Source organism: Schistocerca piceifrons, chromosome 2, assembly GCF_021461385.2.
Source record: "Schistocerca piceifrons isolate TAMUIC-IGC-003096 chromosome 2, iqSchPice1.1, whole genome shotgun sequence".
NCBI classification, from domain to species: Eukaryota; Metazoa; Arthropoda; class Insecta; order Orthoptera; family Acrididae; genus Schistocerca; species Schistocerca piceifrons.
In genome coordinates this window covers 495853020-495866529 of record NC_060139.1, presented here as the reverse complement: position 1 = coordinate 495866529, position 13510 = coordinate 495853020, and the positions used below count along the sequence as shown (strand labels likewise).

The window sequence follows — 13510 nt, the reverse complement described above, 5'->3', positions numbered from 1 at the left end:
CATTAAAATATTCGCTCTTTTGTGTAGTACCAGATTCTTTCGATTACATTAGATACACCTTATGTCCCACAGGTCCATAGTCAAGAGATCCTCAAGAATGTAGAACATATCAGAAAATAAGAACACACATATACAAAAAAAGAAAGGGATACGTAATGTTCCTTACATAGATCCTAAGTGAAATGTCCATGTCCCTTACGATACCCAGTACAGAGATAGCTACTGAAAAACTATTGAGCCACTGGAAGCGGTAGTTTGATGTATTGGAGTCATATTCCTGGACAGAGGATTTCAAATTGCTGTCTGGCCAGCCAGATCTAGGTTTTCATGTTTTCCTTAAACTGTTTCGGGTGGACACCAGAGTGCTTCCGTTAACAATATCACGATTAGTCTTCTTTCCCATCCACGTCTGAAACGAGCTTCTATACATCTACACATGTCACTAAATTAAAGTTTCCCACCTCGTTTTTCCGTCTTATGTGAAGGCTAATCTCAGAAACTACTGTAGGGATTTTAATAGTTTCGCTAACAGATAATCTGAATCATGAAGAACGTTTTTGCATATAATTTTTAAACATTTCGTGCAAATTGGCTGAACTATGATGAACTAAAGTATCCATCCCATTTTTCTGTCTGTAAATACTAACACCAGCAACTGTTTAGGGGTTTTATACGGTTTTCACTAATAGATAGACTAATTCACAAGAAAGGTTTGTGTAAACAGTCTGTTACCGCTAAGTAAGACAAGTCACCCGACCCTAGATACTTAGTAGTACCCTTGTGAATCTGGGGCGGTTCGCTAGCATGTTAGTTTTAAAGTCCCTGCTGGTTTTCGGTCTGTATGTGAAGGTTAATGTCAGGAACTAGTATAGGGATTCTGATAGACGTTTGTCATTTGTAGATAGACCAATTCACGAGTAGAGTTTGTGTGGATAATTTATAATTATACTAATGATGAGAGTGTAACATAACCATTTTTATCTGTTTCATATTTAATTGGCGTTTGGAGAGACATCTCGTAGAAATGATGGGATCTACAAGCTGGTCACTTTCGGAGAAGGCGGTATCCGATGGGAAAAGAAGTAAACAGCCACCCCAACTCCAGAGAGCAGTGAAGCTTGACCAGAATGTATACAACTATACTTATTATGTTCTCTCTCTCTCTCTCTCTCTCTCTCTCTATATATATATATATATATATATATATATATATATATATATATATTATAAATTAACTTACCTTACTGCGTTTTTCTGTGTGTATGTCAACGATAATCTCAGGAATTAGTGTATGGATTTTGATATGGTTTTCACTAATAGGGAGAGTGATTCACAAGGAAGGTTTATGTATGCAGATTATTACCGCTATACCAGACAAGTCGTCCAGCGTTAGGTATTTAGTGCTGCCTCTGCAAAGCCAGGGCAGGTCGCTAGTATATTCTATAGATCACGATGCCAAAAGGACATTAAACTATAAAACTGGAAGTCCATTTAGCCCAGTTCTAATTTCCATTCTGACAGTTAAGAACATTAGATGCTGTTACATGTCTGTTTATTTATCGTGTTGCTTGGGAAAAAAACCGGACAGTGCTATACCGAGGCTTAACACCTGCAGCGTTAGCAACCGACATCACATCAGTGCAGCAAAGATACCTAACACGCAGGGGACATTTTCCAGAAGACAGATAACCACACTCCGACTGTCCACCAGAAGGCGATACAAGCACCACTAGAGGCCAGGAACCACATGGACCTATTCTCTTCCACAACACACGTGATCGAAAATGCACTCAGTTGTATCCTAGCGGCGAGTGGTATTTAGGGAAGCACTTGGACCCGACAAGACAAGTTCGCTCCAAGCGAGTTTCCCGTGCCAGGCACCGATTCTGCAAGGATTCCACAAATCAGGAGACTCACTTAAGAGCCGTCTCCTCGACGTCACTGCCATTTACGTCTGACTTCGTGATCGTGGGAGCGCCCACCTGTGGACTTAGTGTTCGTGGCCTCCTCGCCAAAGAAGATGAGGTCTTTGTCGTTGTGGCAAAATTGAGGACTTGTAAATTTATTCCTGTTTAAATTTGAAATGGCTACACGCTGGACTTAGACAATTTTGCTCCCTACGGTACTTACGCTTTGTCCACTCAATTTTCTACTTTAACACGGAGCATCCTATAGGACTTTGACATTTATACAGCGTATGTTCAAGGAACTTAGACACAGTGACTTGTTCTATTTTCAGAACTTACTTATTTTAGGTTTTGTTTCAGTCCCTGTTAGAGGAGATGTACCATTAATCTTTGATAAACAAACTTGTCCAGGCACTGCTTTCTGGGTATTTTTTGTGCTGTCGGCGGCGGAGATATTATATAATACTAGGGACACTGCTTTCAGTAACAGCGCACAGCCGGTATGTGTGTAAAACAAGCAAAACAAGCAAGCAATATTCTGCGGAGTTAACGTACGGACGTCAATGTACATGGCGCGTAATATTTACCTTGTTACTGGTTTCGTACTTCAGACCAGAGCATCCTCGAAGATTCTTTGTTGGGCAGACAACTCTCACCACTTTTGGTTGGCAATGGAGCCGAGCGGAGCTTTCAACTCTTAATGGGTTGCCATGAATATCTGAACGTGTTCTTGCCTCAAGTGCGGAACTAGTAATGAACAAGCAACGCGCCATATGTGGCGGTTTATCTGTGCATTAAATCCTAAGAGTCGCTGCATCCCCTGCAGGCGATGTCTGCGTTTGCTAATCTTACTGAATGTCCTAAACAGTTAGGGTCAAAATTAGGCTGACGGTAAAGAATCATATATGGAGTGTTTTGAGACAGGGAACTAATGCTCGAAAAGGAATGCCTTAGTCGATAAGAGATCTTCAATGAGCAACGTGCAAAAGGCATGAATCTGTAAACTGTTTACCTTTCTTCATCGACGTTGGTGGTGGTACCTTGAGAAAGAGCCCTCCTATTGGGTTCTATGAAGTCGTTGTTAGAAACTCCAGTGGAAATAGAAGAGACTGGTTCATATGGCCCTAGCTATCTGTCCCAGGTTACAGCAGACAACAGGGCTCTATATATACATCCACATCCACACACACACACACACACACACACACAAATAACCCATTGTACTGTACACGGTGAAGGATACATCGCACCAACACTATCGATTTTCTTTTTCGTTCCACCTACGTACAGAGCCAGGAAAAAATTGAGTGCCGATATGGCTTTGTATGTGCCCTAATTTCTCTTATTCTCATGAAGCCAACGCGAGATATACGTACTGGTCGCCCTAGAATACAAGTTCTCTAAATATACCCAATAGTGTTTCGCGAGAACTAGTCGTTTTCCTTCCACGAACTCCCTTTTACTTTCACATAGCATGTCTGCCACACTTTTGTATTGACTGTACCGACCTGCTATGATCTTTGCAGTGCGCTACTGAACCCGTTCGATGTCTGTAGGAAGCATACTTCATAAAGACTCCAAACACTGGGAAAACGCTTCGGAATTGGTTGCACTTACTTCTTGTATGCTGTTTTCTTCACGGATTAATTACATTTATCCAGAACCAAGTCTTCCAATCTCCTTCCCCAACACTAATTTCATGCTGATTTTCGTATTGCTTTTTAGTATTACCCTTAAATACTTCTGCGATCTGAAGCGCTCAAGACGTTCAGCACTATTCTTGTAATCTGATACGGTCGGATTCTTTCTCTTTGTTATGGGCATTGTCTGACGTATATCCTCATTTAAAGAGAACGTGTTATTCTTTACACCATGTGGAAATTTTGTCAAAATCTTTCTGCATTTTCTTAAGGCCGCCCAACAACGAAACCTGTACACGACAGCATCGTCACCGAACAAACATCTAGTGTTGCTGACCTTTTGAGAGAGGGCAGCGAAGCTCGATGAGCCGCTGTAAAGCATGAACTGAGAATGGTTGCTATGTGCTTAGGTTGTTGCCATGTGGTGTAAGTTGCTTATGTCAGTAATAAACAAAATATTTATTTTCAGCTATTAAATCAATCTCTAAACGTATTCAGTTAAAAATTCACTACTATGTATACAATTTTGACCCTAAAGTTTGGGGCAGCCTCTGTGCAGCGTAGTGTGATTGTGAGAATTTACTGCACGCCTTCGTCCAGGTGACGTAGCAGAAAGCCTCATTGGTATTGTTGCCAACGGCAGGGCAACCACACCCACAGTTGTCAGCGGAAATTCTGCAGTGGTTACGTGAAGGTAAGCAAACACGGCACCTTGTTTTCGATGTGGCGCTGCAAGGAGTGTTTTCTGTCCCCACTCTCCCCTCCTCCAGGAGAGTAGCGCCGTAAACACGGTGACGCGGATCCAGCGCCACTGGACAAACCAGTCCTTGCCTCACCTCCACCTCATCTGGCCGCCGCCGACCGCTGTAGAGGCTGCACAACGCTCCTCGCTGTCGAGACTGCGCTGCACGGGTAGCCTTCCCATCTCGCGAGCGCTGCACTGCTACTGGCGCGAACCTACGACAATTTACAATTACTGGTTAGAAAAGTCTAATCAAGAACACAAATACATATCACGACCAGGGGACATAACGCTAATATAGTGCAACGTCGCCTCTTGCCTTGATAATTGCGTCATTTCGGCAAAGAAGCGAGTGCACAAGCCTCCTCGTCTACACTATATCCTGCTGAAGCCGCTCACTGATGACTGAATTCCGTAGAGCTACCAAATTGTGGAGATGTTAGTCGTTAAGGTTTCTCACTCTCTTCCAAATAGTCAGACAGCATCTATGGGATTAAGACTTGCTGACTTAAAGCGCCAGACGAGATGCAATAGGTTGTGTGAGTCTTCGTCAAATTGGGAAAATATTCATGCACTCCTGCGAACACAGTTTTGTCATCGTAAAGGCGGGAGTATTTACAGCATCCTCACCATGAAGACGCAGAGTAAGAGCGACACTTCATCACCGAGAATGCTGAATTAACATTCTCGTTCATATCCACGGTAACATTAATCAGCGGGCCGAAGTCATGGTACGAGAAATGCGTCCAAAACATCACAAATCCGCCTCTGGCTTGAACTATACCCTCCACAAACTTTGCATTAAACTTCTCTCCACGACTCTTCAGATCTCATTACACACTAGGCGAAAAGTCGCCATTCCAGTTTCTGTATTGTTGGCCTCCAAATGTTCATTGCATGCAGTACGCTCCGCAATGTTTTCTCGAAAACTGGTTGAAGTGTACTTGCAATCCCTGACACCGGCAATTCCTGTCGGGCCCCTCTCGGTTACGATTTTTATAGGACTACTGTTCTTCCACCATGATACATGGCTGCATGTGGTACATCGATCCTTGCACACTTAATGCATTGTCCTCATTGATGTACCAAAATAACTGAGCAACTTCATTCACCGTGAGCCGGCCGCTGTGACCGGGCGGTTCTAGGCGCTGAAGTCCGGAACCGCGCCGCTGCTACGGTCGCAGCTTCAAATCCTGCTTCGGGCATGGATGTGTGTGATGTCCTTAGGTTATTTAGGTTTAAGTAGTTCTAAGTCTAGGGGACTGAAGACCTTAGACGTTAAGTCCCATAGTTGTTAGAGCCATTTGAACCATTCACGGTGAGGTCATGGTCACATCCATACACGATAGCCCTTTTCTGCGATTCTGTCACGTGTCCAAGTCGACGCGTCTTACTTTGTTTATTGATTGCACGCAGTCGACCGGCACATACACATCACTTCACTGCATTGCAAGCCTTGCTGGAGGTTTTGCCAAAACCCTTCCAGTGTTAAATTTACGCCAAACAGTTCCACACCCGCTTTCCACGAGCTGTGTTTCGCGTAACTATTGACAATGAACACGCGCCTTTTTATCGTGAGCATAATTCTGTGTTGCGTTCAGCTGCTCCTCTCACTCTTTCAGATGTAATGACACAGCGAAGAAATAGGGACAGAGCATGCGGGAGATGCACTTGTGCAGATGTGTGAGAGCAGACGAATGGTGCATTGAAATCACGATTTCCAGCGTTTTTTGTGATGGGCAGTTCTCTTGTTCATTAACAAGGATAAGTTCCTCGTCAGTCTTGGGAATATTTTCTGGGCCACCTTTATTTTGTTCACGTTATACAAACTGCGGTAAAGCGGAAAAGGAAAGAGATGGGAAGAAAGGAATGCACGATTTCATCTAGGTTATTGAGGACTGAAAGAGTGAGGGGGCCGTTAAAAAGACTGTTGATAAATTAATTGGATATAAAGAATATGGGACTCATACTCTTTAAAACACGAATAAATTGCTTGAATATCAAGAATATGGGACGCATACTTTTTTAAAACATGCGGAGGAAAACCTCTGAAAAAATTGAATCAGTGTAAATAACTCTGGACGCAATCGTCAGGATTTTTAGGCGAGTGGGAGGTTGCAGTAGTCTATATCACATCCGCAATTAAGAATTTTGGACATAACTGAATATTCCGATGTCGTCTTAATCGAAAAACGTAGGCGAAAGTTACGTAATAACATCCTTTGAATGAGCAATGGTCATGTGTATCCCTTAAAATATTGAGCAAAAGGTACAATGTACACTCTAAGACAAGAAAGGACGCACCACGAAAGAATTATCCAAATAGAAATTCGGTGGGCACCATGCACGTGGACAGATAAACAAATGATTACATGTTTAGAAAAATCGTATGGGTTTTTTTTCCAAGAGAAAGAGCTTCACAAATTGAACAAGTCAGTAACGCTTTGGTCTACGTCTGGTCTTTACGCAAGCAGTTACTCGGCTTGGCGTTGATTGAAAGAGTTTTTGGATGTCCTCCTGTGGTATATCGTGCCAGATTCTGTCCGACTGGCGCGTTACATCTTCAGAATCACGATATGGTTGGAAAGCCCTGCCCATAATGCTCCAAACGTTCTCAGTTGGGAGAGAAATCTGGTGTCCTAGCTGGCCGGGGTAGGGTTTGGCGACCACGAAGACAAACAGTAGAAACTCTCGTCGTGTGCGAGCGGACATTATCTTGCTGAAATGTAAGACATGGATGGCTTTCCATGAACGGCAACAAAACAGGACGTAGAATATCGTCGATGTGCAGCTGTGCTGTAAAGGTACCGCGGATGACAACCAAAGAGGTCCTATTATGAAATGAAATGGAATCCCGGATCATCATTCCTGGTTGTCGGGCCTTATGGCGGGGGAGAGTCAGATTGGCATCCCACAGTTGTCCAGGGCATATCTAGACACGTCTTCGCTGGTCATCGGCGCCCAGTTCGAAGCGGGACTCATCACTAATGACAATTCTGCTCCAGACGATGAGATTCCAGGCCAAAGACGTGTCTGGAGATGCCTCATACAGTTGTGGGATACCAATCTGACTGTCGCCCTTCGTACGGCCCAATAACCAGGAGTGATGATTGTATGGGTCGGCATTTCATTTCGTGGCAGCACCGCTTTCATTGACATCTGCCGCACCCTTACAGCACAGCGGTACGTCGACGATATTCTACGTCCTGTTTTGTTGCCTTTCATGGCAAGCCATCCTGGGCTTGTGTTACAGCAAGCTAACGTCTGTCCGAACTCGGCGGCAGTTTCTACTTTGTTGTTGCCAAACCTTACCTTAACCTGCAAAGTCGCCGGATCTCTCCCCAATTGAAAACGTTTTGAGGATTATGGGCAGCGACCTCCAACCATCTCATGATTCTGACGATCTAACGTGCCAATTGGACAGAATTTGGCACGATATCCCTCAGGAGGGCAACCAACAATTCTGTCAATCGGTTCCAAGTCGAATAACTGCTTGCGTAAAGACTAGAGGTGGACCAACGCGTTATTGACTTGCTCAATGAAAATGTAAAAGTATAAAATACTGAACGTTATTCTCTAATTTTCCTTGTACATGATCATTTCGATACTATCTGTTGGAAGTAAATAGTTTCTCTCCTTTCGGCACGTCAGTCTTGTGTACTTGAACTGAATAGTTCGCTTTATCCAATAGACAGGAATTCGCAAAATCCCACGCGCAGACAACAGAGATCATCCTAGGCCCTCAGCTCGTATTTCGTAACAGTGTGCCTCAGATCAGATGACCACGGGCTTCCTGTTCAATGTTAACACCAGATTATGCAACAGTAAACAGTCTGTTGAAGGTCGAATTGCGAAACTCTGCAGATTTTATATGAGGTAATAGACTTTACTTGCCATAAAATCTCTCTGGTGATTTGTGCCGACTTCATGTTGTGGAATCGTTCTCTGTGTGTCAATATGTATTCTTTATCTTCATCGTGTTTCCTCTATTTGTTCTGCAACTGTGTTTTGTTGTTATTGTACAGTGGAATTTATTATTCTGGTATGCTTGTTCAAAGCCCAACAGCCGCTTAGTTTCTAAAACTGAGTGCCAGTGTTCTCATGAACTCTTTACGGGGAACTAACAGCAACTGGCGGTAATTTAGCAGGTGTTGGGCAGATCGAGGTTAAGTGTTCTGCTTCCCGACGTCACTGAGTGCCAGTAGGAGGGAGCGATGTGGTTAGGCTACAGAACGCCTAGCTCGTAATCATACGAACGCCGGTATGGTTTCGGCTCGTATTCATACGTACATTGCTTTCATTCCACGTTACACTTGAGTCTAATGACGCACACTCAGAATTTCCCGTTCTGACCACGTCCGAAACTACGGAATACTAAGACTTGAAAAAGTGTCAGAAATTAAACTTGGTGATGAAATTTGTACACCTGTTCATTCCACACATACAGCGCCCCAAAACAGAGATCGGGGTAATGTTCGACGATGTCGTGCCTCTGGAGCTAGGCTGACTCACTCCCGGAATGTTTTGTGGAAGCAAATGAATATTCGTTAGTTTGAACCCGAAAAATGTCATTCATATACCCTTTTCTTCGAGGAACACAATGAGATAGCGACGAAAGGTACTTCTCCTTTGTCTGGCGTAAATTTTGGAGTGTTGTGTCTGTATTACGAGAATGCCTGGAATGAGTGCTTGTGTAGTTTCTGTGTTATTATGGATGGTTATGAGACTGAAAATAAGAGAACGTGTGAAACTCCATGCAAGCACATAGCCTCCTCCTTTCGAATACTGCATCGGAGGCTGCTTTAGAACGAGGAAATCCTCGTCATGAGCGGGCCACATGAAAGTCGTAACAGCGTTAAATCAATGACGCAAATATAAGGAGAAAGAACTCGAAGTTACATAAAGTACCTCAAGCAGACGTCGCGATTATTCTTCGTGAGGATGTGGCCGATTTCTTCTCTCATCCGCACTTGGATCCGCCGCTGAGCCATCTTTGACGGTTTCGCGGTCAATTGTTAACCCTATAATGAAAAAAAAATCAATAAATGAAACTGCACAACTTTGTAGCATAATCTCATGATAATCGCTGCGCTCAGACGTGAAAATCAAGCTAATTTGGTTGTCTCTGAAGGACAAATATTACCTACAAGATTGAATATAGATAATGGGCCAGCCAAGCTGTCAAGCACAAACATTTCTGAAACCATTTAAGACAACGTAATTCTGTTTTCACCCAGATCAACTATAAAAAATCGTTACTAAGTCACATATAGTGTTTCGTCATAGCGATATTAACTACAGATACTAGCAGTGACATTTTTTGCTTAAATGAAGCTACAGTCATTTCTGCTGAAAGTATAGCAGATGTTATAGAGACAAAGTTAACGGCGTTTCAGTGACCAAATTACGTTTGGTAGCTATAAAAAACTACCGTAGTTAGAAATTAGAATTTCTCTGATTTGAACGTGAGACTGAGTACTACCTTATAAAGATCATAAGACGTGGAACTTTCACACCTGTTTGAAGGATCGCTTCTAGTTCCATGCAGGAAAATTTTATTTATCCTCTTTGCACCTTTTATAACGAATCGCGATAGTGCGACAATGGGTTTTCCCTCTATCTAACCAGACGTATTTCAGTATTTGGGTATAAATCAATAAGACAGTAATCAGTTATGATTTCAAAACGGGCAATCTTAAGTGCTATAAAATAAAATTGCTCCGGTAGTATTGATCGAATTTTGGAGAGTGAAACGACGCCGAATTCATCTCTTTGAGATCTACTACACGAGCAGCAGAAATAACTATAAATTCATGATAGAAGGAAGGGCAGCATCGGTCGTAAATTTGCAGTTATTGTGTAGCTATCTCCATTGGTACGTGAATACAAGAACATATTGAGGATCAGGCATAAAAATATAAATGAAACCATCATAAATATATCAAATTGTAAAACGTAAATTTAGTTGCCAATATGCCCAAGTTATGATGGCTCATCGTAAATATAATAGCAAAGGTACCACTTAACAATACAGACAACATATATCAGTTTAACTGATATTTATTAGCTGTTTCAAGTGGTACCATGTGCTGTTATATTTAGAATGAATCTTCATGACTTGGATATAATGGTACGTAAATTTACGTTTTACAAGTTGATATATTTGTGATGGTTTCATTTATATCTTTTAAGACTGATCCTCATTTTGTTCTTGTATTCATGTAGCCCTGAAGATACACTGGTAAGCCAAAACATTATGACCACTGTCCACCGCGACGTTGGATGCCGCCTGGTGGCATTCCGGGTACGTGACGCAGTAACAAAAGTATGTTAGCGGAGCAGGCACGGACGGGGACACCCTAGCGAAGATATGGCTGCAAACGGGGAAATCCATTGAGATAAGCGACTTTGACAAAGGGCAAATTATTATTACGCAGAGCCTGTGAATGAATATTTCAAAAATAGCGTGAGCATCTACGCAAACAGATAGAAAGACAGTGAAACTACCACTAGGCACTAAATGGTTGGACGTCCACGACTCTTCACAGAAGGTGGGGTTCTGAGAGACTTGTCTGCTCTGTAAAGTAGGATGTGTAGTGATCCGTGGCACCTCTGCCGAAAGAGCACAATGCTAGTGCACGTACAAGTGTTTCAGAGCACATCGTTCATCGTACACTGTTGAACATGGAGCTCCGCAGCAGACTACCCCTACGTGTTCACACACTGACGCAACGACACCGTCAATTGCGACTGTGGAGGGCACGGGAACATAGGGATTCGACTGTCAATCAATGGAAACGTATCAGCTCTTTGGGTAAATCGCATTTTTGCTAGACTAGGTCGATGGTCGTCTGTACAAACGCCGTCATCGAGGTGAACGGCGGCTCGAAACGTGCAGCGCAGGCTGGTGGGAGCAGTATTATGTTATGGAGTCGTTCTCCTGCACTTGCATGGAACCTGTGGTAGTAATAGAAGACACGCTGACAGCTGCGAACCACCTGCACCCTTTCATGCTTGATGTCTCCCCGAAGGCGATGTCATCTTTCAGCAGTATAACTGTCCGTGTCTCGGAGCCAGAACCGTGTTACAGTAGTCTGAAGAACATTATAGTGAACTCTCTTTGATGTCTCGGCGACGAATTTCGCCTGATGTAAATACTATGAAACCCATCTTGGTTGCTATTGGGTGCCATCACCGCGCATGCAAATCAGCAGCCCTGTTATTTAAGCGAATTACGTGACCTGTGCGCAGCCATCTAATGTCACATACCTCCACAAATGTACCAACAAACTGCTAGGTCTCTGATACGCCGAATCAGTTATGTGTTTCGTTCCAAAAACGAACAAACAAGCTACTAAGCATGTGGTCATAATGTTTTGGCTCATCAGTGTAGCTGCCCAATAGCTGAAATCTATCTAAAATAAACAGATTAAAAATTTACCAACGGTGCTACCGTTTCTCCTATCGTGAATCTCATCAATACGGCTGTGAAGTACGCTATTACTGATGGAAACAAACCTGATCTATAAATTAATTTGAAAACAAAAAGACAAATTGGTATCCGTATCTTTGAAATTAATATTGTTGCGACAAGAGAACATTTGTAGATTATTGAAGATTTTCTTACAGTTCGTCAAGGCGAAAACGTAATTACGACATGTTAAGAATTTCAGGAAGGTTAACTTCTTAAGTGACTCATCCTGTACACGTGTGTATCCTCTATGAGTCATATGATGCCCTTCCTCTGGTGTTACGGAAGATATTTTCAGTTTAGTTTTTGTTCTTCGTAAATGAGGCAACCCTATGAAAGACGTCTGTGGAGCCTTCGATGTAATACCTAGACTCAACCAAAAACATTGTTGTAAACAAAATTTTTTTTCAAACGTATTTTTACGTATTCAGTCGCTAGAATAATTTCAGATTAGTTTGATATTCTATCTAAGGACATTTATTGATATTAGCAGCAAATTGCGAAAATTAATTAGTATTTCCACCATACTCGCTCCCAGCCAAAAGCCTTACTTCTGCCTGGCGCTAGATGGCCTACTCCTGGTCCTGGTAGAATGAACCGCAATGACATTGCACAATCGAGAGCAGCGTACAGGGGCAAGGGATCGCTGTATCGCACTAGGCCACTCCTTGCTAAGAGCACAAGGCTCGTTTTCTCTTCACCAGCACAGTGGTATTGCACACAGTTTACTTGTACACTTCAAGGATATTAAACCGGTAGGCTTACAAGACAAGGGAATTCATTTCAATTTGTAATACCCAAGGAGATAACTAACTTCGTATCAGGGCATTTACGAAGACTGTTAATGGATAACTGTTTACAACCTCTTTCAACATTGTTTGCACTTTTTTTCTTTACTTAAAGTTAACCTACACTCATTACAATTAAGTACGTCTTATATACGTCGTTCGCATTGTATATACAAGTACTAAGAGTTTTGCCTCTCGAAATGCGCTCCTTGACTATACTGATTATGTGAAAAGTTGATACCCGTCAAAGTGCATATGGTAATAAGATTTCGTCAGAAAACGCATACATATCAGATTAACTTTCTGTTACAGGTAGATTTTGTTCTGTCAGTGGCTGACATTCTATTTCCTTACAGTCATGATAGGGCGATAAAATCTGTTCTTGTACGCGTCCTACCCTTAATATTTTTACAATTTTGAGTGCTGCATTCTGGTTTACTTGGCAAGGGGGCGGAAAGGAGGGGGACGTAGCATCTTAACTTTAATGAAGAGTTATCGACACAAGCAGAAATAACCTCAAGCTTGCCCTCCCGGTTAGCCGCGCGGTCTAATGCGCTGCTTCCCGAGAGGGAAGGCGTGCCGGTCCCCGGCACGAATCCGCCCGCGGGTTTGTGCCGAGGTCCGGTGTGCCGGCCAGCCTGTGGATGGTTTTTAAGGCGGTTTTCCATCTGCCTCGGCGAATGCGGGCTGGTTCTCCTTATTCGGCCTCAGTTACACTATGTCGGCGATTGCTGCGCAAGCACTGTCTCCACATACGCGTACACCATACTTACACAAACATTTGGTGTTACACTCGTCTGATATGAGACGTTCCCGGGGATAAAGGGGGGGGGGGGGGGGCACTGGGGTCGAACCGCAAAATAACCCTGGATTCGGTGTGGGGCGGCGGTGGGGTGCGTGGACTGCTGTAGCCTGTCGCGGGGTTGTGAACCACTAAGGGCTACAGCGGGGACGAAGCGTTT

At 43.1% G+C, this 13510-nt stretch overlaps 2 protein-coding genes across 7 annotated transcripts in view; one reads left to right on the top strand and one right to left on the bottom strand.

Annotated features, from left to right (window-relative positions):
* The window catches only part of LOC124775514 (tyrosine aminotransferase), a 195081-nt gene that overhangs the window by 37072 nt on the left and 144499 nt on the right, over positions 1 to 13510 (top strand). The gene's annotated exons all lie outside the window — the stretch shown is intronic.
* LOC124777404 overlaps positions 1 to 13510 on the bottom strand; it is a 68831-nt gene that overhangs the window by 37086 nt on the left and 18235 nt on the right. For 4 of the 6 annotated variants that reach the window (XR_007015721.1, XR_007015722.1, XR_007015724.1 and 1 more), the window contains 2 exons: positions 9198 to 9310; positions 3416 to 4504 (listed from right to left, as the gene is read on the bottom strand). Coding sequence is in view for 1 of the 6 variants with exons in the window: in XM_047252800.1 (XP_047108756.1) it covers positions 4259 to 4504; positions 9198 to 9280 (329 nt within the window). In the remaining 5 variants the exon portion in view is untranslated. The remainder of the gene's footprint in view (positions 1 to 3415; positions 4505 to 9197; positions 9311 to 13510) is intronic. The other 2 variants (XR_007015725.1, XM_047252800.1) reach the window with 1 other exon arrangement.